The sequence below is a fragment of the Rhinoraja longicauda genome, chromosome 3 (assembly GCF_053455715.1).
Source record: "Rhinoraja longicauda isolate Sanriku21f chromosome 3, sRhiLon1.1, whole genome shotgun sequence".
In the NCBI taxonomy this organism is placed as follows: Eukaryota; Metazoa; Chordata; class Chondrichthyes; order Rajiformes; family Arhynchobatidae; genus Rhinoraja; species Rhinoraja longicauda.
The window spans coordinates 50,749,322-50,775,571 of NC_135955.1; the positions used below are offsets into that span (position 1 = coordinate 50,749,322).

The 26,250-nt window shown below is 40.6% G+C and overlaps 2 protein-coding genes and 1 non-coding gene across 4 annotated transcripts in view; 2 read left to right on the top strand and 1 right to left on the bottom strand.

Annotated features, from left to right (window-relative positions):
- Positions 1-211: 211 nt before the first annotated feature.
- LOC144592515 (U6 spliceosomal RNA) lies at positions 212-318 on the bottom strand. The gene has a single exon (XR_013547140.1). It is a non-coding gene; the product is annotated as a U6 spliceosomal RNA (small nuclear RNA).
- Positions 319-1,335: 1,017 nt separating this feature from the next.
- Positions 1,336-25,927, top strand: sptlc1 (serine palmitoyltransferase, long chain base subunit 1). 2 transcript variants are annotated; one of them, XR_013547052.1, is made up of 17 exons: positions 1,336-1,402; positions 6,913-7,020; positions 7,117-7,211; positions 8,062-8,155; positions 8,484-8,556; positions 11,433-11,565; positions 13,609-13,738; positions 13,848-13,937; positions 14,117-14,224; positions 15,333-15,428; positions 16,143-16,239; positions 16,701-16,755; positions 18,632-18,749; positions 19,601-19,674; positions 22,694-22,912; positions 25,667-25,775; positions 25,908-25,927. XR_013547052.1 is itself a non-coding variant. In XM_078396098.1 (15 exons), the coding sequence occupies exons 1-15, from the start codon at positions 1,349-1,351 to the stop codon at positions 22,788-22,790; spliced, it is 1,422 nt and encodes a 473-aa protein (XP_078252224.1). In that variant the 5' UTR covers positions 1,336-1,348; the 3' UTR covers positions 22,791-24,478. The 2 variants fall into 2 exon arrangements, 1 of the variants encoding a protein (XP_078252224.1); XM_078396098.1 differs by lacking the exons at positions 25,667-25,775; positions 25,908-25,927 and having other exon boundaries at positions 22,694-24,478.
- Positions 25,928-26,002: 75 nt separating this feature from the next.
- The window catches only part of LOC144592253 (uncharacterized), a 55,769-nt gene continuing 55,521 nt past the window's right edge, over positions 26,003-26,250 (top strand). Inside the window, exons 1-2 of the mRNA XM_078396785.1 lie at positions 26,003-26,017; positions 26,119-26,182. Coding sequence (XP_078252911.1) covers positions 26,003-26,017; positions 26,119-26,182 — 79 coding nt within the window. The remainder of the gene's footprint in view (positions 26,018-26,118; positions 26,183-26,250) is intronic.

Here is a 26,250-nt window from a genome sequence, read left to right on the forward strand (position 1 = left end):
GGAGTGCAGATGCTGGTTTAAACCGAAAGATAGACACAAAAAGCTGGAGTAACTCAGCGAGACCAGTGATGCATTGTTAAACCAAGATGATATACTAGCAGGGACGGGGCTATTCAATAAAGGGAGTGGAGACTAGACTAAGAATAAAATTTGCAAAGCTAGTCATTATATCAAGAAGATTGTAAAATTAAGCAACCAGTGTTTAAAATTGCAAAATATGGAACGCTTCACGAATTTGCGTGTCATCCTTGCGCAGGGGCCATGCTAATCTTCTCTGTATCGTTCCAATTTTAGTATATGTGCTGCCGAAGCGAGCACAACTACAGAGGGCAGCTGGACGCTATATAAGGTCCCATATGTCGCACAGCTTTACATCTGTGGTGATTTATAAATCTTTGTTTTTCTGATACACGTTTAACTCCACAATTTACAAGTTAGAAAACGTATATCTTGCTGAATGTCTGCGAATTCTTTTTTTGTTGTCAAATATTTACTGAGAACTATTGCAGCGCAATATGGGAGCCTCTGTATGTAAATGATGCGCCGCTGATAACCAATAGGGATCTGGGTTCTCAGCAAAATAAGTAAATGTTGAGGCGTGGGTATTGCTTCACTGAAAGGTTGTGCCCAACACTGTTAATGCTACAAACTTCACATTTTGGTGAGGACTGAAAGTGAGAAATACTTTGCAATTCGAAAGTTGTGATTCGGCAATGGAGGTATAAATTGCAAATCAAGGCCATTGATTTGCTGAACAAACTACTCCTTGCTTGGCGTGTAATTAAAGTACCTTTGCACCACAGATAAATTCTCACAATGGCAGTCGCACTGCTACAATTTTTGTAGAAAAATATATATTTTATATATATATATAACATATTAAAATTCTTCACGTTTAAATTATGTTTTATTTTTAATTGTTTACTGTATATCGTATATTTTCTCCTCATTGTATATCGTGTTGTTACTTACGAGCAAAGCACCAAGGCAAATTCCTTGTATGTAAACATACTTGGTTAATAAAATTTATTCAATTCAATTCAAAAGTAATATATATATTATACATTTGTTTATATATATTTGTGTATGTATATATGTATGTTTACATATACTATCATATCATACATATATCTATCTATATGTGTGTTTGTGTGTGTGATGGACAAAATGCTGGAGTAACTCAGTGAGACAGGCAGAGTCTCTGGAGAGAAGGAATGGGTGACAATGAAACTTGATTCTTCCCTGGGCATCCGGCGCCCGCATTAAAGATGCCGGCCGCCTGTCACAAGGCTGCAACCACACATGCGCGCCGCCATCTTTGGCACTGGCAACTGGATGGCGCAGCAAGATGGCGGCGAGTCAACAGTGGGTGTTGGTAGAAATGGTCCAGGCCTTTTACGAGGTAAGATAAAACTAACCGCACAAAATATCGCTAGAGCGTGTGAGCCAGGTTGTTTATGATCAGCAGCCGTGGTCACGCTGTTTAGCAGATCGGCTGCGGGACGTCGGGAGGCGGTTGGGCGCTAAACTGTTGATTCCATCGCCGTAAGTAGGCGGCGACCGTCGAAGAAACAACCAATGGCAGCGCAGCGCCCCCGTGACGTGCCTCCGCGGCGTGTGACTGACGGGGCAGCCGTCCAATGGGGACCGAGCGGGGGCGGTGCCTGCACCAGCCCGTGATGTCATCCAGAGCAGTGCAATTGAGAGTTTCAGGGCTTGGATTCAATCTGGGAAATTGAGAACATAGAAAACAGGTGCAGGTGTAGGCCATTCGGCCCTTCGAGCCTGCACCGCCATTCAATATGATCATGGCTGATCATCCAACTCAGTATCCCGTACCTGCCTTCTCTCCATACCCCCTGATCCCTTTAGACACAAGGGCCACATCTAACTCCCTCTTAAATATAGCCAATTAACAGGCCTCAACTACCTTCTGTGGCAGAGAATTCCACAGATTCACCACTCTCTGTGAAAAAAAAGTTCTCATCTCGGTCCTAAAAGACTTTCCCCTTATCCTTAAACTGTGACGCCTTGTTCTGGACTTCCCCAACATCGGGAACAATCTTCCTGCATCTCGCCTGTCCAACCCCTTAAGAATTTTGTAAGTTTCTATAAGATCCCCCCTCAATCTTCTAAATTCCAGCGAGTACAAGCCGAGTCTATCCAGTCTTTCTTCATATGAAAGTCCTGCCATCCCAGGAATCAATCTGGTGAACCTTCTCTATGGCAAGAATGTCTTTCCTCAGATTAGGAGACCAAAACTGTATGCAATACTCCAGGTGTGGTCTCACCAATTCCCTGTACAACTGCAGCAGAACCTCCCTGCTCCTATACTCAAATCCCCTCGCTATGAATGCCAACATACCATTCGTTTTCTTCACTGCCTGCTGCACCTGCATGCCTACTTTCAATGACTGGTGTACCACGACACCCAGGTCTCGTTGCATCTCCCCTTCTCCTAACCGGCCACCATTCAGGTAATAGTCTGCTTTCCTGTTCTTGCCACCAAAGTGGATAACCTCACATTTATCCACATTATACTGCATCTGCCATGCATTTGCCCACTCACCTAACCTATCCAAGTCACGTTGCAGCCTCCTAGCATCCTCCTCACAGCTAACACTGCCCCCCAGCTTCGTGTCATCCGCAAACTTGGAGATGTTGCATTCAATTCCCTCGTCCAAATCATTAATATATATTGTAAATAGCTGGGGTCCCAGCACTGAGCCTTGCGGTACCCCACTAGTCACTGCCTGCCATTCTGAAAAGGATCCGTTTATTCCTACTCTTTGCTTCCTGTCTGCCAGCCAGTTCTCTATCCACATCAATACTGAACCCACAATACCGTGTGCTTTAAGTTTGCATACAAATCTCTTATGTGGGACCATGTCGAAAGCCTTCTGGAAGTCCAGATATAACACATCCACTGGTTCTCCCTTATCCACTCTACTAGTTACATCCTCGAAAAATTCTATAAGATTCATCAGACATGATTTACCTTTCATAAATCCATGCTGACTTTGTCCAATGATTTCACCACTTTCCAAATGTGCTGCTATCCCATCTTTAATAACTGACTCTAGCATTTTTCCCACTACCGATGTTAGACTAACTGGTCTGTAATTCCCTGTTTTCTCTCTCCCTCCCTTTTTGAAAAGTGGGGTTACATTAGCTACCCTCCAATCCTCAGGAACTACTCCAGAATCTAAAGAGTTTTGAAAAATTATCACTAATGCATCCACTATTTCTGGGGCTACCTCCTTAAGCACTCTGGGATGCAGCCTATCTGGCCCTGGGGATTTATCGGCCTTTAATCCATTCAGTTTACCTAACACCACTTCTCGACTAACCTGGATTTCACTCAGTTCCTCCATCTCATTTGACCCCCGGTCCCCTGCTATTTCCGGCAGATTATTTATGTCTTCCTTAGAGAAGCTAAACTATTTATTTCACGCACATGGCCTCTCCCTTATTAGGTTGGATTATATGATGAAAATATGGGTTGGAGAAGCTATGGCACACAGATGGAGTGTATAGCCAAGGTGAAGTAAAACGTGGGATTGTGAGTTGCTCACCCACGAGTTCAGGAAAGAACCTGGTTATTAGGGTGAAGGTAGACACAAAATGCTGGAGTAACTCAGTGGGTCAGGCAGCATCTCAGGAGGGAAGTAATAGGTGATGTTTCGGGTCGAGACCCTTCTTGAGGTCGTCTCTGTGTGGCCCATATTGGGGTTATCATTCATTTTCTCCGGAGATCAAACCTGGATCATGTACCCAGTGATATAATGCATGAATCTTTAGAGAAAGAGAGCAAAACCTACCCAGTGTAGTCTTTATTCAGATGCCTATGTAGCTGCATCAAGCAAACAGTGCAAAAAGTCAAAGGAGTGGAGAGAGCCTGTCGGCTTCTTGATGGTTAATGGTTGGTCCAGACTCTCGTGCTTGCTGTCTTCTAAGACCTTCATGATAGGGGACAGGAAGCTTTGGGAGGCTATGTTGTCTGTGGCCTTTCTGTCAGACAGACTGGCATGGAAGGATCTGCAGATCTTCAATATGTCTGTCCGTGGGAATGTTACCCAATCATTCTCTTCCCAAAGGCTCTGGGCTAATGCTGACCAAGATGTCCATCTCAGCTGGTTCCACACTGTCTAGCTTTCTGAAGACTTCTGAGGATAAAATATGTCTTGATGACCTCCTTGGATGGCCTCCCACATGTACCATGGATCTAAAGAACGGCGTCATGGTTCTCCAACCTGCATTGTCTCCTTTTAGCTCCTCTAGATTATATGGGGTGGCACAGTGGCTCAGCGGTAGAGTTACTGCCTCACAGAGACCCGGGTTCAGTCCTGACTGCAGGTGCTGTCTCTATGGTGCTTGTACTGCGTGGGTTTTCTCCGGGTGCTCCAGTTTCCTCCCACACTCCAGACATACAGATTTGGAGATTAATTGACTTCTGTAAATTGTCCAAATTGTCCCGAGTGTGTAGGATAGTAATAGAGTATGGGATGGTCACTGCTCAGCGCGGACTCGGTGGGCGAAGGGCCTGTTTCCACACTGTATTTCTGAAGTGAAGTAAAGCAGCTTTACGTTCAACTTCCCTGGTCCCCCTGGCCTCCATCTGGTCCTCTTGTAGCTGACGGAGGCTTGAAGGGGGCAGTCATTAGAGAAGAACACCAGCTTGACAGTGGATCTGACCGTGACTGCCTTTGACACAAATTGGAAGTCGATCTGGGGCCAATCGACCCAGTGGATTGCTTCTGTACTCTGCCTGCTGCATTTCTAAGGCAACGCACAATGCTGCTTCTTTACCCATTTCCATCAGTAGTCTGGAGGTGCTGTCCAATCTGCTGTCGGCACTGCCTGATCACCAGCCGCATCAGTGATCTGTTGAATTCACCGACTGGCTGGGACGTTGCATCCTAGCCACAGTGGGAGCTACGGGAAGAAAGCCAGATGCTTACCCCACGTGGGTGATTAGTCAGAGAGGAGAGTTACAAAACACCACGAGATGTCCACCAGCCACCTCTTGATTTCAGTGATTGAGTGTTGCTGCAACAGGATATCCAGGCCAGAAGCCCAGCAATAATTTCTCCCAACCATAAAGCAAACTGTGGGACCACCATTATGACTCTCTGTGATTGGTCTGATAGTCCACACTCTTGTTTTTAAATGATGTCAAGGTTTTCCAAGATGGTGCATATCATGCAGTGCTTTGCACGCTGCACATGTTGAGTGACGGAATAATCTAACTAAATTCATGTTTGTGATTGATCATTGGACAACAAATGTTTTTTTAATGTCACATTGCAAGATATTGCTAATTCAAATATATCACCAATGGAAAATTCAATGGAACATTTTATATAGCATTGTGAATCAATGGTTATGTTTATGATACATATCAAACCATCTCTGTTTCCTAAACAGTTTTTCGATTTCTATGTAGAGAATTCATTGATAGTTATGTGTCCTTATTCCAAGGAGTACACCAGTCTCTAAACATTTGGTCTTTGGAACTTGTATATGAGCTGCGTACAAAGTTGCACTCTCTAATGTGAGGATTCATGTAAGCTGGAGTGAGTACGCCTCACCTGATGAACAGGCTATTGCTGCAGAGGTGACGTGTGTGAAGTCCTCACCAGACTGGCTTTAAAAGAGTTGAATATGATTAATTTAGCATCAAGTGTAGAATTCCACAGCAATTTAACTGTATGTTTTATTTTACTTCATAATTAATAGACAATAGACAATAGGTGCAGGAGGAGGCCATTCGGCCCTTTGAGCCAGCACCGCCATTCAATGTGATCATGGCTGATCATTCTCAATCAGTACCCCGTTCCTGCCTTCTCCCCATACCCCCTGACTCCGCTATCCTTAAGAGCTCTATCTAGCTCTCTCTTGAATGCATTCAGAGAATTGGCCTCTCAGAGCATATGCTTTAAAAAAAAAAGTGAAATGTAATACATATAACAACTACAGCATGGAAACAGGCCTGTCCGGCCCTACCAGTCCACGCCGACCATTCTCCCTGACCTAGTCTCATCTACCTGCACTCAGACCATAACCCTCCAATCCCCTCCTATCCATATACCTATCCAATTTACTCTTAAATAATAAAATCGAGCCAGCCTCCACCACTTCCACCGGAAGCCCATTCCATACAGCCACAACCCTCTGAGTAAAGAAGTTCCCCCTCATGTTACCCCTAAACCTTTGTCCCTCAATTCTGAAGCTATGTCCCCTTGTTGGAATCTTCCCCACTCTCAAAGGGAAAAGCCTACCCACGTCAACTCTGTCCGTCCCTCTCAAAATTTTCAAAACCTCTATCAAGTCCCCCCTCAACCTTCTACGCTCCAAAGAATAAAGACCCAACCTGTTCAACCTCTCTCTGTAGCCTAAGTGCTGAAACCCAGGCAACATTCTAGTAAATCTCCTCTGTACCCTCTCCATTTTGTCGACATCCTTCCTATAATTTGGCGACCAGAACTGCACACCATACTCCAGATTCGGCCTCACCAATGCCCTGTACAATTTCAACATTACATCCCAACTTCTATACTCGATGCTCTAATTTATAAAGGCAAGCATACCAAACGCCTTCTTCACCACCCTATCCACATGAGATTCCACCTTCAGGGAACAATGCACAGTTATTCCCAAATCCCTCTGTTCCACTGCATTCCTCAATTCCCTACCATTTCCCCTGTACGTCCTATTTTGATTTGTCCTACCTGGTGCTTTGGATATATTGTGTGGATTACAATGATGGAATGAGATGCTGTTGCTTGTGTGATTTAGAGAATTACGTAGAAACAGAACAATACAAGATATTGCACCACATTTGTCACAGTGAGGAGATATTTGCTCTAATAATGAGTTCTTCAATTAATCGTCGATTTTTTTTGTCTTTAGGCACCAGCATACCATCTGATTCTAGAAGGAATTCTTATTTTGTGGATAGTGAGACTACTTTTCTCCAAAACCTACAAACTTCAGGAGCGTTCCGATCTTACAGAAAAGGTAATCAAGCAGATTTTTTAAAATAATTAAAATTTAAAAAAACATTTTTTGGGTAGTGCAACATCTTGTAATTTCAAATGGCTTCTTCCCTAACAGGAAAAAGAAGAGCTTATTGAGGAATGGCAACCAGAGCCACTTGTCCCACCGATGTCAAAAAACCATCCTGCTCTTAACAATAACGTTGTCTCAGGGTATGTGAAATAATGCATTGCTGAAAATGTTATCCATTATCATAATAATTATTTTGTTTTAACTCCTAATTGGCATAGATCAGTGGAAACACCATTTTTCTAAATATGTATTTAAATATTTCATATTTTAAGCACCTATTCTTAATAGTGTACTTATAAAAAGTTGTTATTTACTGTTCTGCTGAGCCACAGGAACTGGGAAGGTCCCAGGTACATGGATAGGAAAGTGTTAAAGAGGTTTACAGGGATTTGGATCAAACGCAGGCAAATGGGACGAGCTTAGATGGGGCATCTTGATCGGCATGGAAGAATTAGGTCAAAGGACGTGTTTCCATGCCGTATAATTCTGATTCTAAGAATAAAGCCTTATCTGTGGTATGTTAGCTGGTCTATGTCAGACATGTATTAAAACCAGCTTCAGCCCCTTGGGTTCTGGAGTCCTCAGAGGCTCAATTATCATACTTGCTTTGTGACCTTGAATGATCCCTGATGTGTTTGAAGCAAAGAATGAGGCAGAGGAGAAATTCTTTTGCTTGCAGAATACGGCCAAGGCTTAAATTATTGCCTTCAGGAAATAGGAAAGGAAGAAAATTGCAACAACAAACAAGAAAATCTATCATCAGAATGTCATTTTCTCAGTTAATGAGTTGATAAAATCAGTATATTTAATTCCAATGCACGAGGTTTGCTTTGTTTTCTACTAGTTTAATTTGGAATGTCTTTTTGAATTAAAATTTTGTTTCAAACTAATCTAATTTTCTCTTTATAACCATACAAAGCTTAAGGGGTTATACTTTTTTTGTCTGGGCTTTCTCTGACGTCTGCTAATTTTAATTTTTATTACTTTCAGCCCTCCAACACACAACATCGTGGTTAATGGCAAAAAATGCATAAACCTTGCGTCCTTCAATTTTCTTGGATTGCTAGACAATGAAAAAGTCAAGGTAAGTATTTTGCTGTGTTGGTCCAAGCAAAAAATATGCTTTTATATTAAGCATGTGTCATAAAATGAAGGGAACTGGTGATTAATAAATGACTATTAAAATGGACTTCATTGTAGTGGAATTGCTGAATGGGACATTTCTTCATAGGGGCCGTGTAATTTCTGGAGCAAATGAAGGCTCAAAAATAATGAGTGTAGTGTGTATATTTCCAATTGCAACTTCCTGGTAATGCTACGCTCCAGCTTATGAACGAATCATATAATTTAAATGTTGAATCCTTAGAATTTACTTCTATGTTTTTGAAAAGTACATCTTTGTTCATGCACAGAATGCGGCTTTAGCTTCATTGAAAAAATATGGTGTTGGTACCTGTGGACCCAGGGGGTTTTATGGAACATTTGGTAAGTTTAAACTTTTTATAGCTAATTAAGTGGAATTATCTCACTTTTTCTGTTTGCAAATCTGTTCGTGAACAGAGTATTTTAGAATCAGTCGTTTTCCAAAATCACTTCATAATTGAAAACAATCTTAAATGATTTAGTATTGTGATTTAGAAATGGGCTTTCTTTGATGTCAACCTGTTGGTCTAGGATCAACCATCAAAGAGAATGTGACAACGGATTAGGCTGGCTCGTATCCACAATAGGCCTCTATTTATCAGACCTAATTAACTGCCTTTTAACGTTGTTTATTTTAATGTTCTTTCCCAAATCTTTACATGACTTCAAATTAAATGATGGTTTCATCACTGAGCAATGTAAGTTATTTATCAGAAAAAAATTAATTTCCTGTGAGTTTATCCAGGACTGGTTTTGGACTCTAGAGTGCTGAATGAATGAAACAAGCTGTCTCTATTGCCAATAAAAACCTTCATGGGGTATGGTGGTAGTGTACTGGTTAGTGTACTGCACTGATGACCTATATACGTCAGTGGTGGAATTTAATTTCAATTAATAGGCTGGAATTTTATAAAACTTAGTCTTTAGGAAGGGTGATAATAAACTTACCTTATTATGAAAATCTACGGTTTATTAATTTCCTTGTTCAGAAATCTCTTGTCCTGGCCTGGCTGGAACATCAGACTCACCCATGTAATAATTGACACCAAAATATCACGCTGAAATGTTCTCGCTGCCAAGAATAAGATATTTTATTGTTTGTGCAGAGTTCTTTCATCTCCAAAGCAATCTTTGATTTTCTTTATCCTGTACAGCCAATAATCTTCCAGGTAGCTCTGCTATAATGCGAATTGGATGTAACATGAGTGATGAATTAGGGAACACTATTTGTTTGAAACTCTAGCTCCTTTCCCTGATTGATACAACAATGTTTTCAAAATGCAATTTCCGTTACTCTGAGGCTTCTTAGAAACCCAACAATCGTGTTGCAGCGGAACTACCTGTATTTTGTGTTTCATTGTTGAAAATATTACTCATTGATCTGTACAATCATATCATCAACACAAATTGACATTTGTATGATACAACACCCAAGGGCACTTCATGTGAGTGCTATCCAGTAATCTTTTGTCGCACGTTTTATGAGGAAACAACATAGCAACTGATCAAAACCTTAGTCAAACAGGTGGTTTTAAAAGCAAATGTTAAGGTCTGGTGAAAGTTAGGGGAGGGAATTCTGAGTTGGTCTTGGACAATTGAAAGTTGTCACCAATGATGTAGCGGTTTAAAAATCAATGAGGTTTTGTTTTCATTCTTTGAAAGTCGTGGATGTTCAGCTTGCAAAAATCAGAGGAGTACAGAAATCACACAGCTATTTTTTGAATGAAGAATGAACGTAAATAATGAATGTATCATTCGAGATCCCTAAATGCAGGTGTTAAGGTTTCTCAGTATTTAGTTTTTATTCACTGCTTTAACACTATTTGTTGGCAGAAACAGTGGTAATGGTGACATAACTCTGGTCAAACACCAATGCGAAAGATAACGTAATATACACTGATCAGCCAAAACATTATGACACCTGCCTAATATGCTGTTGGTCCTCCGTGTGCTGCTAAAACAGCGCCGACCCGCCGAGGCATGGACTCTACAAGACCCCTGAAGGTGTCCTGTGGTATCTGGCACCAAAACATTAGCAGATATCCTTTAAGTCCTGTATGTTGCGAGGTGGAGCCGCCGTGGATCGGACTTGTCGATCCAGCACAAACCACATATGCTCAATCGCATTGAGATCTTGAGAATTTGGAGGCCAGGGCAACACCGTGAACACTCCATCATGTTCCTCAAACCATTTCCCGAACAATGTGGGCAATGTGGCAGGGCGCATTATCCTGCTGAAAGAGGCCACTGCCATCAGGGAACACCATTGCCATGAAGGGGTGTACCTGGTCTGCAACGATGTTTAGGTAGGTGACACGTGTCAAAATGACGTCACATGAATGGCCGGACCCAGGGTTTCCCAGCAGAACATTGCCCAGAGCATCACACTCCCTCCACCGGCTTATCGTTTTCCCACAGTGCATCCTGGTGCCTCCTTCATTGCCCTCGCGCATGGATGAGCCTTGGGCGCCCAACACCCTGTTGCTGGTTTGTGGTTTGTCCCTCCTCGGACTACTGTCGATAGGTACTCACCACTGCTGACTGGGAGCACCCCACTAGACTTGCCGTTTCAGAGATACTCTGACCCAGTCATCTGGCCATAACAATTTGGCCCTTTTCAAAGTCGCTCAGGTCTTTACTCCTGCCCATTTATCCAACACATTAACTTCAAGAATTGACTGTTCACTTGCTGCCTAATATAATCCCACCCCTTGACAGGTGCCATTGTAACAAGATAATCAATGTTACTCACTTCACCTATCAGTGGTCAAAATGTTTTGCTTCATCGGTGTATATTAATTATATTTTTGAAAAGAAAATTCAAAATAACACACATTGTTGGTTTCAACATATTTTATTTTTCTCTGATAACTACTAGACTTTGGCCCTGTCATGATTTCTGCTCTCAATTCTCCTTGAAATGACAACTAGTGATCTCGGACTAAAACTAGGGATACATTTTTCTTTCTCCTTCAATTGACTATGTTGGTGCCGTATATAAATTGTCAACCACTGTTCCGATTATCAAAATAAAACTGATTATTATAATTGTACACCTTTAGTCCATCAACTCTAAGCCCTATTCCAGTGACTTGCTATCAAATATGGTTTATCTCTAAATTAGGAATATCTTCAAATTGCTTTGTGAACCGGCCATAATTTGACGTTTAAGTGTATACTTACTAGCATTTTTTTCTTCATTGCTTCCTTTTCGTTAGATGTTCATTTAGAATTGGAAGAGAGAATTGCCAAGTTTATGAGAGCAGAAGAGGCTATTATTTATTCCTATGGATTTGCCACGATAGCCAGCGCCATTCCAGCCTACTCAAAGAGGGGAGATCTTGTATTTGTGTAAGTCTTTTCTTATTTAATTCAAACCTTACATATACCAATAGACAATAAGTGCAGGAGTAGGCCATTCGGCCCTTCGAGCCAGCACAACCATTCAATGTGATCATAGCTGATCATTCTCAATCAGTACCCCGTTCTGCCTTCTCCCCATACCCCCTGACTCCGCTATCCTTAAGAGCTCTATCTAGCTCTCTCTTGAATGCATTCAGAGAATTGGCCTCCAGTGCCTTCTGAGGCAGAGAATTCCACAGATTTACAACTCTCTGAGTGAAAATGTTTTTCCTCATCTCCTTATTCTTAAACTGTGGCCCCTGGTTCTGGACTCCCCCAACATTGGGAACATGTTTCCTGCCTCTAATGTGTCCAACCCCTTAATAATCTTATATGTTTCGATAAGATCCTCTCTCATCCTTCTAAATTCCAGTGTTTACAAGCCTAGTCGCTACCCATAAGTAAATAACGTTTTCCCCCCTAACAAGCCCAGCTGGGAGAAATAAAGCAATAGGTGATACAAACTTTAAAACTAGAATTTTATTTAGAACTTTGGCAGCGAAATTTGAATGAAATTTAATTTCACATCCTTACCTCAACAAATCCCCACACAAATTCCACTCATTACTGAACAGCGCTGTACTTTGAAATGTTGGCAAATTTCTATACAACCCTTCAGGTCATTTTGCAGAATATTATGATGGAAATAAATGAGCCCAGCAGCATACTTCATTTAATTACATGTAAATTGGACAGGAGTTGACTTCATTTAAAGTTATAAACAGAGGCTAAAGAGGCTGATTCTGCTTTCCCTGGAGTGGAGGAGGTAAAAAGGAACATGATTGTGGTACATGAAATTATGAGCGATTAGATAGACTGCAGGAAATCTTTCCTTACATCGGAAATAGACAAAATCACAAGACATTAAATTTAGTGTAAGGAGTAAGAAATTTAGTGGAGACTAGACCAAATGGGCCTGTTCCCCGTAGAGGGGGGACAGGGAAGGGAAGAGGGTGCCGCTCACCTCGGCCCCGTGGCGCCAGCACTGCAGCCAGAGCGAGCCGTGGACCCAAAGCCTCTCATGTATTGGTCTAGCACCCTCACCCCCCCCCCCCCCACTCACCCACTCAATCCCCCTTATGCCCCCCACTCACCCACTCCATCCCTGCAGTCCCACCCCCACTCCCCCCTCCCCTCCCCCCACTCCCTCCTCCCCACCAATTTTGAAAAATTAAAAAGTGACATTTATTCCAACCCCAGAACAATGGTGAGTAAGGTGGGCCTAAAATTGTCGTGCTATCATGTACCGTTTTGGCCAGCCACAAATATATTAATATACACACAAACAAACAGAGAGTTTTAGTAATATATAGATTTGAGGGGGACCTTTTTCATCCAGAGAGTGGTGAGTATCTGAAATACACTGCCAGTGAGAATGGTAGAAGCAGAGTTGCTGACAGCATTTAAGAAGTATCCAAACAAGCATTTGAACCACCTGGGCATAGAAAGCTGTGGACCCATTGCAGGAAGGTGGGCTTAATATGAGTGTGTCCCCAGTGGTCACGTGATTGTGATGGGCAGCTTGTCCTGTTTTCTTGCTGTACGACTTTATTTATTAAATAGATCAAAAGATGCTTGCTCTGTATAGAGTGCAAAGGCAATTTGCCATAATGTTGCCTGGGATAGAGTGTTTCAGCTCTGGGGTTGTTTTCCTTGAAGCAGTGGATACTGAGAGGAGAGCTGATTGAGATATCCAAAAATTATGAGGGACTCTGAGAAGGGAGGTAATGATAAATTAGTCCCCATAGGAGGTGCTTATTAGTTTAGATGGTTACCTTAGATAGATATTCTTGTGATTGTAATTTTATGAAGCAGTGGCAGAAAACAAATCGTGATCAGTATTAACCCAGACTGACTAGAAAGATAAATCTGCCTGGAAAAATAATGTTTCCATTTAGTTACTTTGATTAGAATGTTTGTGGTGAAACATCGTGGATCATCTGCACTATTAGAGGACTTAATGCATTTTGATGCATTAACCTTGTGTTACAGGGATGAAGCTGCGTGCTTTGCTATTCAAAAAGGCTTGCAAGCTTCTCGAAGCAGCATAAAATATTTTAAGCATAATGACATGGATGACCTGGAACGACTACTGAAAGAACAGGAACTTGAAGATCAGAAGGTAAGATGCATCTAAGTCAATTGGAATCAAATAGAACAAGCTTGTTTCAAAGGTTCTCCATCTTTTGCTGAATGTTTAAAATAAATCCCATGTAAAATTATTTTTCCAGAATCCACGTAAAGCTCGGGTAACCAGGCGATTTCTTCTAGTGGAAGGATTGTATATGAACACTGGATGCATTTGTCCTCTCCCAGAACTGGTAAGTGAAAAATGTTTGGGGAAAATAAAAGATGGCTTGTGAGAGAGGGAAGAAGTAATATAGTAATGTAATGGAAACTGAAAACATTTTGTACATGTTCAATGCCTTAAACTCATGAATCTTCTACCAGGATTATTTCTAAATCATTAAAATATCATTTCATATCCCTTGCTGACCAGGTCAAACTGAAATACAAATACAAAGTGCGAATATTCTTAGAAGAAAGTCTGTCCTTTGGGGTTCTAGGGGAACATGGACGAGGTGTAACTGAACATTTTGGGGTGAATGTAAGTTGTTTTTTTCTTGTAATATGTGATTTGCAAATTGTGCATTACTTTGACACCAGTGATATAACAACATGAGATTAAATTGTTGCACCAACAATCTAGATATGTGTAGTAATGATGCTAGGACACCATAGCAGCATATTTGAATTCTGTTTCTTTAAAAATAATTTGGAAATATAAATCTGGTATAATTGCCTATTTAGGCAAACTACTAAATTATTAGCTACTGGTTTGTTAATGGCTTGTAGTGAGAGCAATCTTCTGTTCTCTCACCATCTGCCCTAGACTGTTGCAGACATTTAAAGGGTATGTAGCTAAATTACAGAATGAACTAAAAATCCAGGGCAATGAATAACTGGGACGAAAGAGGAATTGAGTGCTGGGCAGATCAGCAATGATCATTTTGAATGATGTGGCAAGCCTGAAGGATTTAGTGGCCTACTAGTAGTTCATATTTTCTGTTATGTTTTTATGACGTAGACCTAGAATCGAGCTGTGTAGATGCCTGCCATTTGTAACACTATACCTTTGCTGTTCTTTTTGAAATAACTATCTAATTAATATTAGTCCTGCAAGTAGTTGACTCTTGCCCTGGACCAACATGGTTAAGGTAAGTCCAAAATGGTCTACGAAGTGCCTTGATCAAATTAAAGACCCTGGAATGAACGACTTGTTAAAGAAGATCCAGACCACCAAATCAATGGAAAGCTAATAAATGGAGTTTGCCAACTTTGCAAACATCTTGGGAAAAGATCAAATCTAATGCTTCAGTGATAGAACTCCCTTTGTGTTGACTAGTTACCTAAGTCAATCTCCTACCTGACACGAAGCCATGGCACCTAATCGTCTGAGGAAGGGTCTTGAACTGAAACCTCACCCATTCCTTCTCTCCAAATATGCTGCATGTCCCGCTGAGTTACTTCAGCATTTTGTGTCTATCTTCACCTAATAGGTGAAGCAGGATTAGATGGTGTAACATTTTCCTAATAAGGCCATGAGCCAATATATTGCCTTTGTATTTTTTTGACTTTGTATAGCTTCTAATAGAATTTTTTCTTTAGCAGTGAAAATATTTCATAATTTTTCTTTCCCAATCAAAATATAACAGATTGATGACATTGACCTTATAAGTGCAAATATGGAGAACTCATTGGCTTCTATTGGAGGATTCTGCTGTGGAAGATCCTTTGTTATTGATCATCAGGTAGGTATTGATCATCAAGCAGCTGTTGCATTGAAACATCTATTTTTCCAAAAACCTTTACCCAGATGTCAGCCCACTGCCAACTAAATATCACCATTGGCCTATCTACATTTTTAAAGAACGGTTATTTGAATGACATAGCAGAAGATAAAACAGTACCCAGTTGGGAAGAAAATTGTCAGGAAAGAGTAAATATGTCCAAATCTTAAATTATCATAAAATTTATTGATTTAGACTTTAAAGATACAGTGTGGAAATCGGCCCTCCGGCCCAACAAGTCCGTGCCGATCAGCAATCACCCTGCACACTCGTGCTATCCTACAATTTACACTAGGGACAAGGGACAATTTACAGAAGCCAATTAACCTACCAACCTGTACCTCTTTGGAGTGTGGGAGGAACCCCACGTGATCACAGGAAGAACCACTACCATGACATTGTAGAAAGTACAAGTGCTTACTTTGTGTAAAACAAAATATTTTTTGTTCCCATTTTGAACATGACCCTCCAAGGCAAAGGCAATAAATGTACTAATTTAGCTTAAACTAGGTATATGTAGCATTTTGTGTGGAGACCCAAATTCTTTCTATGTAATACCTTATGGTTGAATGGATTTTGAATCAACGGGTTTGTTTTCCTGAATTCATAAGCATACTTTTGAACTGAGTTTGCTAACGGTGCATTTTCAGTTAATTGTATTGTCTTTATCTGCAGCGTCTTTCCGGACAAGGCTATTGTTTCTCAGCATCTTTGCCACCTATGCTTGCCTCTGCTGCTATTGAGGGTCTCAACATAATGGAGGATGATCCAGGTATTTAAATTATCAACTCTGAAGTGTAAAGAACCAGTTCAGTGAAATTTGTTACTAAATGACACAACCTGTAGGAGTACCGCGGAAATAATCTTACACATTGATTTATCCACTTCATGATATTTGTTAATTTGTAATTGCAGTTGTATAATGAAAGGAAAACATTAACTACAAATCACATTTTTCCTACATAAATGAAAATGCCAAACTTAGAATCATGATTGTGCTGTATTATTGTGCTTAATTGCTGCCGTTCAAGGTAATCTTAGTAAATTAATCATATTTGTGGACAGAAAACATAAATTGTGTACTGAAGAAAAAATGATTTTGTTTTCATTTTGAGAAAAAAAATCTTCACACAACATGAAGTCAGAATGCTATTAATTCTGTTTTGAAGATTTAAATATTTGTGATTTACCTTGCTTATTAACATAGGATACAAATTCTAAAATGTTTTTCAGATATTTTCAGATTACTAAGCCAAAAATGTCACCGAATTTATTGTGCATTGCAGGGGTAAGTGCATATTTGTTAATGAACTGTTAGTAAACAGGATGCATTTTGTTTTGACAACTGGTTATATTTAGAATCTTCAGTATATCTGTTGTTTTACTGTATGTTTCCTTTTTTGTTTATTATTCACCTACAACTTGAAACTTGTTTTACTGTATGTTTCCTTTTTTGTTTATTATTCACCTACAACTTGAAACTAAATAGCAGACTGGTCACCAAACTTTCCGACCTTGGATTTTCCCAAACCATCTGCCAATGGATCAAGGACTTCCTGACCAACCGCCCCCAGACCGTCAAAATAGGCCCTCACCTCTCCTCCACCATTACACTGAGCACCGGCTCACCACAGGGCTGTGTGTTGAGCCCCATCCTTTACTCCCTCTACACTCACGACTGCGCCCCCACCCATCCCACCAACACCATCATCAAGTTCGCGGATGACACGACTGTGGTTGGACTCATCTCAGGAGGAGATGAGACAGCCTATAGGGATGAAATCCAAAGGCTGGCAGCATGGTGTTCAGTGAACAATCTGGTCCTGAACTCCAAAACAAAGGAACTTATAATTGACTTTAGAAAAACCAGTGTAGAATACGACCCACTCTACATCAATGGGGTCTGTGTGGAAAGGGTACCCGCTTTCAGGTTCCTGGGTACGCACATCGCAGAGGATCTTACCTGGTCTACCAACACCATCACCACAGTAAAGAAGGCACAGCAGAGACTCCACTTCCTGAGGATCCTCAGGAAAACCAACCTGCAGGAGAAGCTCATGTTGTCCTTCTATCGCTGCTCCATCGAGAGTGTGCTGGCATACTGTATAACCACATGGTATGCCAGCTGCTCAGAAAAGGACAGGAAGGCCCTTCAGAGGGTCATCACGACGGCCCAGAAGATCATCGGCTGCTCACTGCCCTCCCTGGAGCACCTGTTCAGCCTACGCTGCCTCAGTAGAGCAGGCAAAATAATAAAAGATCCATCCCACCCCGGCCACCGTCTGTTTGTTCATCTGCCCTCTGGTTGACGTTTCAGGTCGATCAAATCCCGAACAAACAGACTTAAGAACAGTTTTTACCCCAGGGCCATACGAGAACTGAACACTACCTTTGCACTAGGCAACACCGTTAAAAAATCTTGTACTTAATATAATTGTATTTATGTATTTATTTGTTTTTGCATTTATTGCATATATGTTTGTACGCACCGTCAGGATTGGCTATTTTTTAATTTCGTTGTACTCGTTGCAATGACAATAAATGAATATTATTATTATTATTATTATTATAAGTATTCCCTTTTATGAGCTTCAAGCTCTTTTCCACCAAGAATAAGGGATAGAACGAGAGTATGTGTGTAGGAAGGAACTGCAGATGCTGGTTTATACCGAAGATAGACAAAATGCTAGAGTAGCTCAACGGATCAGGCATTATCTCTGGAGTGAAGTATGGGTGACATTTTGGGTCGAGATCCTTCTTCAGACCAGAACATTTGGCCTGCTACAGGCGAATCTCCATGAGTTTTCTTTGATACAATAATATTGAGTTTTCTTTGATACAATAATAATAAAAAGAGATCTTGTTTTAAAAATGAATGGTGCCCAGGAGGCCAAGGCAAGTAAACTTTACCTGACTAGGCTATTATTGAGCCTATTTTGGAATGTTGGTCTTGGAATAAATTCATAGTTAGGTAAGGGTTGGCTTAAATTCAATATTGCCCAACTAGATGAAAACAAGATCAACTGGACAAAACTGAAAGTAATGTAGTTAATGTTAGCAAAATAGTTACTCTCCCACCTTGTTGCTTCTTTTGGCAGTTCAGATGATTGGATTATGGAATTATGTTAAAGTTTATTTAATATTTATATTTTTTATCATTACAGTATGCCTGGTTTGAAAGTTGTGGGCGATTCATTTTCTCCGGCCATTCATTTGCAGCTGGCAAAAAGCAGAGGATCACGAGAAAGTGACGTCAAATTACTGCAAGAGATTGTTGATTATGTAAGTGTTTCTTTCTGCAACATAGAAACATAGACCAGAAAATAGGTGCAGGAGTAGGCTATTCGCCCCTCGAGCCAGCACCGCCATTCAATATGGTCATAGCTGATCATCCAAAATCAGTACCCGTTTCTGCTTTCTTCCCATATCCCTTGGTTCCGTTTGCCCTAAGAGGTATATCTAATTCTCTCTTGAAAACATCCAATGAATTGGCCTCCACTGCCTTCTGTGGCAAAGAATTCCACAGATTCATAATTCTCTGGGTGAAAAAGTTTTTCATCATCTCAGTCTTAAATGGCCTACCCCTTATTCTTAAACTGTGACCCCCTGGTTCTGAACTCCCTCAACATCAGGAACAATCGGCAACAATGATACATAAATATTTAAATTTTAATTTACTATCTTGAAAAATTGTGCACACTATTTTATGACATATATCTTGCAACATCAAGTTTTGTTAAAGTGTTAAACAATTTCTTGATATTGAATCTTTGTGAAATTATGTTGATCTAATTACTGTTAACAATTAGTCATGTTTAAAGGGATCTCGCCATAACCACCACGATTACAATGGGGATTTACGATGCTAGGTATAGCGGTAATCCTTGAATTTGGGTATGAGTGTATAGGAAGGGTAATTCAAATTGCTATTTAAATATTGCATTTCGTTATACTAATGCATTTTTATAGTTTGACATTTAAAATTATGGTATAAATTTACCAAATGTTATATTAAGATAAGCTCTCATAAAATATTTTTTGTGTTGCTATAAGAATACGGAATCTAATAATTTTCAGTATTAAATACTATTTTGATGAAAGTATTGATTTGATCGTGTTTTTTTTCCTAATAGTGCTTGAATCGAGGGATTGCATTAACTCAAGCCCATTATTTGGACAAGGAGGAAAAGGTTTTGCCATCACCAAGGTAAATCTTGTTTGTATTTTGTATAATAAAAATCTATTCAAAAAAATGATCTCCTGCTTTAACCATTTTGCTATCCTTTTTGTTTCATTTATTTTCAAAGTAAATTCTTATTATATTACTCTTGGGCAAGGCTGATCTACATACTGCCGCCTGCTTGTTCCTATATGAATAACATCGAAACTAAACTTACCATTGAATATCAACAAATCACGTCTTTGACATTTTTTGCGTGCCAACATTTCATTTTAAGATTTTAGATTAATCCTTTCCTTGTCTATTGCAGTATTTCGGATACTGTTTCATAGGCTCATAGTTCAAATACATCCACAGAGGCTCCGGTCACAAGTTTGTCTACTCCCAGACCGGTCACTCCATCCCTGCACTCTGGTCAGCTGATCGGACTTCCACTCGTCCATTACATCATCACAACAACGCACACGAGCGTGCCCCCTGTCTACAAGCCCTGGCTAAATCACCCGTGTCCATCCACACCACACAAAGCAACATGAAGCTCACTCTGCTCAACATCCGGTCCCTCAACAATAAAAGCCTCATTCTGAATGACTTCATCCTGGAAAATAAACTGGACTTCCTCTGTCTGACAGAAACCTGGCAACAACCTCTGGACTACCTCTCACTCAACCTCACTACACCCAACGGATACTCCTACATCAATAAACCACGCTCGGAAGGCCGAGGTGGTGGGATTGCCGTAATTCACCGACAGGACTTCAAGATCAACCTCATCTCCATCTCATCTGCTCCGTCATTTGAACACCTGGCTTTCAAACTCTCTGGCCACACAAAATTAGTCATGGCAGTTGTCTACCGCCCTCCCAAACCACACCCATCATTCCTTTCTGACTTCTCTGACTTTCTGACCCAGTTCTGTTCTCTCTCCCCCTCAATCCTCCTCCTCGGTGATTTCAACATCCACATGGACTCCACTGACTCCACAATAACCGCTGACTTCACTGAAATACTCAACTGCTTTAACCTCACTCAACACGTAAATTTTCCCACCCATAACCGTGGGCATATTCTGGACCTTGTCTGCTCCACTGGACTAAATCTACATCACCTCTCTGGCTCCGACCCCACCCTCTCTGATCACTTAGCCATCACCATGTCTGTCAACATTCCCACCCCAGCTCCAAAGCAAAAACGCAAAATAAACTTCCGCAAGCTGAACTCTGTTTCACCTACCTCGCTCTCATCCTCCCTCTCTGAAATAATGTCCGCCTCTCCCTTCGTTGACCTCCACAGCCCCTCTGACCTCACTGACTACTACAACCGCACTCTCTCCTCCTGCCTCGACCAGCTTGCACCTATAAAAACCAAAACAGTTTCCTTCACCCACTCTGCTCCCTGGTTTACCCCTGAACTCCGCGTGATGAAAACTCATGCCCGCCAACTTGAAAGACTCCGCAACAAAACAGGTCTCACAATTCACTCCCAAGCCTACAAAGACCACATACAGCACTATAAAGATGCCCTCTCCCATGCCCACTCCACCTACTACTCTCAAATAATTCACTCTGGCTCCGGAAACCCAAAAACACTCTTCTCTACAATAAACAAACTCCTCAGCCCCCTGGACACCATCTCCCAATCATTCACAGTTGACAAATGCACCACTTTCCTTTCATTCTTCCAAAGCAAAATAGACAACATCTACAGCACCTTATCCACCAACGCACCTGCTCCCCCTCAAACCACCTGCCCCCCCTTATCCTGTCAGCCCCTGCCTCAATTCTCCCCAATCTCCACCACCGACCTCTCTGACCTCTTCACAGGAATAAAAACTGCCACCTGCTCTCTGGACCCCATCCCCTCCAGCTTTGTCAAGGCCTGCCTTCCTGCTCTCTCTCCACTTATCACTGCAACAATAAACTCCTCCCTGTCCACTGGCATCGTTCCGCCATCCCTCAAAATCGCTGCTGTCACCCCCATTCTGAAAAAACCTGGTCTAAACCCTGACACCCCAAACAACTTCAGACCAATCTCCAACCTACCCTTTCTGTCCAAAGTTTTGGAACGTGCTGTAGCTTCCCAACTCAAATACCACCTCTCTACCAATAACCTGTATGAAACTTTCCAATCCGGATTCCGCTCAAACCACTGTACTGAAACTGCGCTCCTCAAAATCACAAACGACATTCTCCTCTCCTCCGACGCTGGCAACCTCAACATCCTCATCCTACTTGACCTCAGCGCCGCCTTTGACACCATATAGCACCTTTTCCATATAGAAAATAGTTCAGACTATAGATAGAGACAAAGCGCTGAAGTAACTCAACGGGTCAGGCAGCATCTCTGGAGAAAAAGGATGGGTGACGTTTCGGGTTGGAACCCTTCCTCAGTCTGAAGAAGGGTGCTGACCCGAAACGTTACTCATCCTTTTTCTCCAGAGATGCTGTCTGACCCACTGAGTTACTCCAGCTCTGTCTATCTGGAGAATAAACTGGCAGCATTTCTTCCTACACAAATGGTCCAAACTTTTGCTGATAATGTAGAAAATTAGATAGATAAACAACTAAAATTTCAAATGAGATTTTAAACATCATCCCCATCAGATGAATATATATATATATATATATATATATATATATATATATATATAAAAATCCATTGTTACTACTTTGAGGTGATGAGTTGGGCAGTTATTGCTTTCATCCAGGCCCACATTTCTCCATCAACATCACATTGCATCGTCTGGTTATTATCACATTGCTGTTTGTAGAACTTCATGAGTCTTCCCTACATCATTAGATAAACCACACTTCTTTAACTTTAAAATACACTGGAATTACTTGAGGTTGTGAAAATTACAATATATGTGTAGATCTTTTTAGCTATCAAATAGCAGATGACCCTACAGATGACATCACTGAAAGGTGGGAGATAACCAAAAAATATTTTTCTGTATAACCATATATGAATGCAATTAGCTCTTTCAATAAGTGAACTTCTTGTACCTCTGGAATCCTTAATATACACTTTTAATTGCCTTCCATAGTGTCCGGGTGGTGGTTACGGTAGAATTGACAGAGGAAGAATTGGACATGGCTGCAGCATTAATCAAGGAAGCATCAGAATGCGTCTTGCACCAGTAGGATGGTTTGATGCTTGATTTTTGTGGACTAGAAATCACACATGGATGTCATACCCTAAAGGACCATACTTGCAGAATATGCTGAAAGAAATCAGAACTGAAAATAAGGATAAGCGATCCACAGTAAATGAATTTAACGTATTTTACTTTTTACATGTTTTGTAAAATGATGGAAATTGTACTTAAGAACCTGTGTACATTTGTTTGATAAATAAGTGCAAAAATTGATTTTCAAAGTTCGATCAGCTGAGGACCCAGATAAACTCCTCTCCAACAAATTCTTGTCTAAAATGTTGCTTTATATTATAATAAGATTGTTCCACTATTAATGAGAATTTTGTGCATATAGGTAATGGGGTAGAGTGAAATATTCTAGAACTAGATGGTATTAAATGAGAAAATGGTATAAAGATTTCCGTAAGATGTATAAGGCGCTGGAATACATTGCCTATTTAAGATTGCCAACTTTATTGATCGTACTATAAAACTAATTCTGCATTTGCTGAATGAGAATTTGGCATGTCACACATTTACAAGAATTGCCCTCATTGACTCATTCATTATCTTATTTTTAATATTACTAATCTTGCTTGATTTTTGGGATGTAGGTACCCTATGGACTTCAGATGATAAACTTTAGGTTTAAAAGACATGTTGGTCGTATGATCACCCCATATTTTAAACGTGGCAGCAAATGGCTTAATTTGATTGAAGCTAGACAGGGATTGTAAGGTGAAGTTGCCGAAGGAAAACCTGCTTCTGGCTGACAATGTGTCACAATATAGACAAAGTTCACTTATAAACCTTAATCAGGAGGAGAAGGGGCTAAATTTCTCGTTTCCATTTGAGTTGCAGATTAGTCCTGACTGTTTTACATTTTCAAAATATTGTAAAATACAGTGGAATCTAGAAAAGAATGGAGATCATCTCTGCCACTTTCAATGCACTGATCCGTGATGTAATACTATGTGCCACACTTCTCAACAAATTAGTGTGCTTCCATCAGGATATTGCAGTGTTTCATAGTCTGGCTTACCTGCTGATAATTTTGTTATGCAGAAATTTGCACAGTCAATTTACAGTTTGTCATATAATGTTGCAGAGGTTACTATCAGCATCATTTTGTAGGAAACCCAGAGAAGTGTGACATTTGTGCTGTTCAGGAGATTTGTACAGAGATGTTAGTTTTAAGATAAAGTTGGTTCCATCTATTTTAATACTGGTTTACAGGATTTGCAGCATTAAATGCAAGAACTGCATGATTTTTCAAATGCTAACGACATTAGGAATAATTATTGTAAAATTTTATTTAAAATTGAGCAAAAATAGCAAAGGTAAATGGCATTTTTGGTGACTGGGAAGGTTATTTTTGTCGTCTGTGCCTTTTACTGTTAAATTTATTGTGTTTATCCAGGACTCAAGAACATCAGGTCTTTCCTACCAATTATATATTTTTTCCAGGGAATGGGCGTCTGTTTACAGATGTATTTGTTATATACCTCTGCGTATAACTGCACTGTATGTGTGCATTAGAAAATTGCACAACACTATGTGAAATTGCAACTGGTATTTTCATTGGAGTTAAAATATGGGTACCATTGTAATCTCGCAGTTGACTTGCCAGCTGCACAATAAAACCAAATGTCACAAGTAAAAGTGTGAGTTTATATTTTTTATTCATACCAAAATGTGTACCATAATAATAAAATAACTAAATACTGTCTCAAATATTGTTATTTTTAATACAGTACAGCACAGTAACAGGCCCTTCACCCCACAATGTCTGAACTGAACAAAATGCTAAGTTAATCTCTGCCTGCATGTGATCCATATCCGCCTATTCCTTGCATATCCCATGTGTCTATCCAAAAGCCTCTTAAATGCACTATCGTATTTACTTCCACAATCGCCCTTGGCAACGTGTTCCAGGCACCCACAATTCTCTGTGTTTAAAAAATGCCTTGCCCTATACATTCTCCCTCTTGCTATGCTCTCTTGTCTTTGGACATTTCCACCTTGGGCAAAAGATTCTGAGTGTCTACCCCAAGGTTCTGAATGTGTAATACAGTATAACACAAGCTGTATAAATGATCTGGACATTCCTAATGATGTCATGTGCCATAGCTTGGCTTTGCATATTTTAGTAGAATTGCACTCTCCACCAACACACCAGCTGATGTTTATCAGTTTTGTCACCTAAACATAAAATCAGCTACATAACTGCTGCCAAATTTTGAATTAAACATTATTAGTTTAACGTTTCCTCCAAGCATGACAATTTAATGATATTTTGGGAGTAGAATGTAAAGAGAAGTGACGCCCTCTGCAGACATCTGAAATCTGACGGAAAAGGGCAAGCTAAAGTCAATATCCTTAACCAACCATGAAAACATGACAAAATTAACAATGAAAGTATTGGATAGGTGAGATACATGAGAGGGCAGGAACACGGACAAATAGAGAGAATTAAAAGCCAAAGTATTGGAAATTAGCTGCCACAAGAGGTATTTGAGGCAGGTGCTATCGCAACATATAAGAAACATTAGGACAGGTACATGAATAGGACAGGCTTAGAGGGATATGGGCCAAATGCAGGTAGGTGAGACAAGTATAGACGGGACATGTTGGCTGTTGTGGGCAAGTTGGGCCGAAGGTCAGTAAGACTGACTCTTCTGACTCTATATTTCAAATAGTTATTTTCTAGTTCTGAATCAACTCCAGTAATTATTGAAAGGGTATTTAGATTTAATTTCAATTTCGATTTTTTTAAAAAGTGGTTATTTGAAGAAAAAGAATCAAGCGCTACTTGGAATTAGAGAAACTTGAGACCCTTCAAGGGTCCTGACCTGAAACATCACGTATCCATTCCTTCCACAGATGCTGACGGACCCACTGAGTTACTCCAGCACTTTGTGTTTTGCTCAAGATTACAGCATTTATAGTTCCTTGTGCCTCAACTTGGGTTGCATCCTGATCATTTGCCAAGGTGAGTATCGTGTTGAAAAGCAAGTATAGAATAGTTCAACAGTGCTTAATTGTCACATGTGCAAAACATAGTGAAATTCTTTTTCACGTCGCCAAATTTAACGTTATTTTCAAAATCTGGTCCATGTGCTAGGTCTTGTGGGGCGGCTCCCTGGATTGTTCAGCATACTGCCGTTCCTCTACCTGCCCAGCCACCTTTGTGCCCCGGTGCATCTCCTGTGGCCGATCATGAGGGCTCAGAAGGTAAGACCCTAGTTGACTTTCTTACCGGCGTTGCTCCTCGTGACCGTCGTCGCCAACTCCCTCCTCTTCAGTGTTACAGTCTTCTTATTTCCCCTTTACAGGCCACAGCCTGCGTCCGGCCACGTGGACCGCCAAGTCTTTTTACGATCCACGGGGTCTTTTCGGGTGAGTTCTATTAGTGATACCACTGTAAAACTCTTCTGTCAAGTGCTCCAATTAATTTAGACATGGAT